This window comes from Rhincodon typus, chromosome 36 (genome assembly GCF_021869965.1).
Source record: "Rhincodon typus isolate 14 chromosome 36, sRhiTyp1.1, whole genome shotgun sequence".
Lineage (NCBI taxonomy): Eukaryota > Metazoa > Chordata > Chondrichthyes > Orectolobiformes > Rhincodontidae > Rhincodon > Rhincodon typus.
In genome coordinates, this window is record NC_063367.1 from 1,801,125 (window position 1) to 1,803,342 (window position 2,218).

At 43.3% G+C, this 2,218-nt stretch overlaps 1 protein-coding gene across 1 annotated transcript in view; it reads right to left on the bottom strand.

Annotated features, from left to right (window-relative positions):
* Window positions 1-464: 464 nt before the first annotated feature.
* The window catches only part of LOC109921546 (solute carrier family 25 member 44), a 92,755-nt gene continuing 91,001 nt past the window's right edge, over window positions 465-2,218 (bottom strand). Inside the window, exon 4 of the mRNA XM_048617104.1 lies at window positions 465-726. Within this exon, the coding sequence (XP_048473061.1) occupies window positions 577-726 (150 nt within the window). The 3' untranslated portion in view covers window positions 465-576. The remainder of the gene's footprint in view (window positions 727-2,218) is intronic.

Consider the following 2,218-nt stretch of genomic DNA (forward strand, 5'->3'; position numbering starts at 1 on the left):
TTCTTTAACAAATCTGTCAGCGAAACCACCACGCTATTAATGTTTGGTACAAACTTCTGGTAGAATCCGCTCACTCCCAAAAATCAAAGCAGCTCTTTCTTTGAGGATGGTCTTGGAAATTCCTTGATGGCCTTCATTTTCACGTTCCTCAGGGTCATCCTTCCCTGTCCGATGTTGCGACTGAAGAACATCACTTCTGCCTTTGCGAATTTGGTTTTTGCTAATTTTATAATTGATTTTCCCTCCCATAGTCGTTCAACCAGCTGTGCCAAATGCACCATGTGATCTTTCCATAAATGGCTAAAGATCACTGCATCATCTATATAGATGGCACAATTAGTCTATCCTATCACAACTCCGTTCATAAGTCTTTGAAATGTGGCTGTTGAGTTCTTCATACCAAAGGGCATTACTTTAAATTGATATAGGCCATTTGAGGTTATAAACACAGAAACGTCTTTTGATTTCTGTGACAAAGGTGACCATGGAGTAAGCTCAACTTTGTGATATAAGTGGCTTGTCCAACTTTTTCCACACAGTCCTTCACCCTTGGAATTGGTAATGAATCCAATTTAGTTACAGCATTGACTTTCTGATAATCCACGCAGAACCGTTGAGTACCATCAGGTTTGGGAACCAACATGATCGGCGAACTTCACGCACTTTGACTTGGCTCAATGACATTTTCTTGGAGTATTGCTTCCACTTCATTCTGTATCTGTGTGGCTTTAAGAAGATTAAGCCTGTAGGGGTATTGTTTTACCAGAACAGCATTCCCTACTTCAACCTCATGCACTATAGTATTAGTCCTCCCCATTCTATTCCCAGATAAGTCCTCATATTGCTGTGATAGGCCTTTCAACTCAGTTCTCTGTTCCTGAGACAAATAGCTCACTATCCTCTCCCATTCTGTAAGGATTTCCTCATTATTTAACTTAGTTTGAGGCACATCAAATCAAATGATTTGGAATCTGTTTCCTCACTCTGACAGGCAGTAACTAATACCTGCTTCTCCGGTTCCCTGTCCCTGTCATAGTAGGGTTTCAACATAATCACATGACATTACCCGATAAAAGATTTTCTTACGTGGCATCTTTACCAGATAATTCATTTGAATCAACTTCTTCTCAATCTGATAGAAACCACTAAATCTTACTTTGAAAGGGTCTCCTACTATTGGTAACAGCACGAATACTTTATTCCCAGGGGCAAACATCCAAATTTTCGATTTCTTTTCTGCTTCTTGCTTCATGAGATGGTTTGCCACCTTCAGATGTTGTCCAGCTAATTCTGTTTAATCTTTCTCTCACCTCAAATACACAATCCATCAGTGGGATCTCTGACTTCGGACCAATCAACTCTTCCTTAATTAATTTTAAAGGCCCTCTTACTTCGTGTCTGAATATCAATTCAAATGGAGTAAATTGAGTTAATTCATTTGGGGCATCTCTAATGGCAAATAACATAAATGGGAAAACTTTATCCCAATTATTTGGGTAATCCTGGCAATAAGTCCTCAGCATAGTTTTTAGGATCTGATGCCACCTTTCCATTGCTCCCTGGGATTCAGGATGGTGCAAACTCGATCTAGAGTGTTTGACACCTAAATTATCTATGACCTCCTTAAATAGTTCGGCAGTAAAATTGACCCTTGGTCTGACTGTATCTCCCTGAGTTGTCCATAACGGGTGAAAAAGCAAGAGACTCTTCCACAACAAGGTGCAGGGCTGGATGAACACAGCAGGCCAAGCAGCATCATAGGAGCAGAAAGGCTGACGTTTCGGGCCTAGACCCTTCATCAGAAAAGGGGGAGGGGAAGGGGGTTCTGAAATAAATAGGGAGAGAGTGGGAGGCGGATAGAAGATGGATAGAGGAGAGGATAGGTGGAGAGGAAACAAACAGGTCAAAGAGGCGGGGATGGAGCCAGTAAAGGTGAGTGTAGGTGGGGAGTTAGGGAGGGGATAGGTCAGTCCAGGGAGGACGGACAGGTCAAGGGGGCGGGATGAGGTTAATAGGTAGGAGATGGTGGTGCGGCTTGAGGTGGGAGGAGGGGATAGATGGGAGGAAGAACAGGTTAGGGAGGCGGGGACGAGCTGGACTGGTTTTGGGATGCGGTAGGGGGAGGGGAGATTTTGAAGCTTGTGAAATCCACATTGATACCATTGGGCTGCAGGGTTCCCAAGCGGAATATGAGTTGCTGTTCCTGCAACCTTCGGGT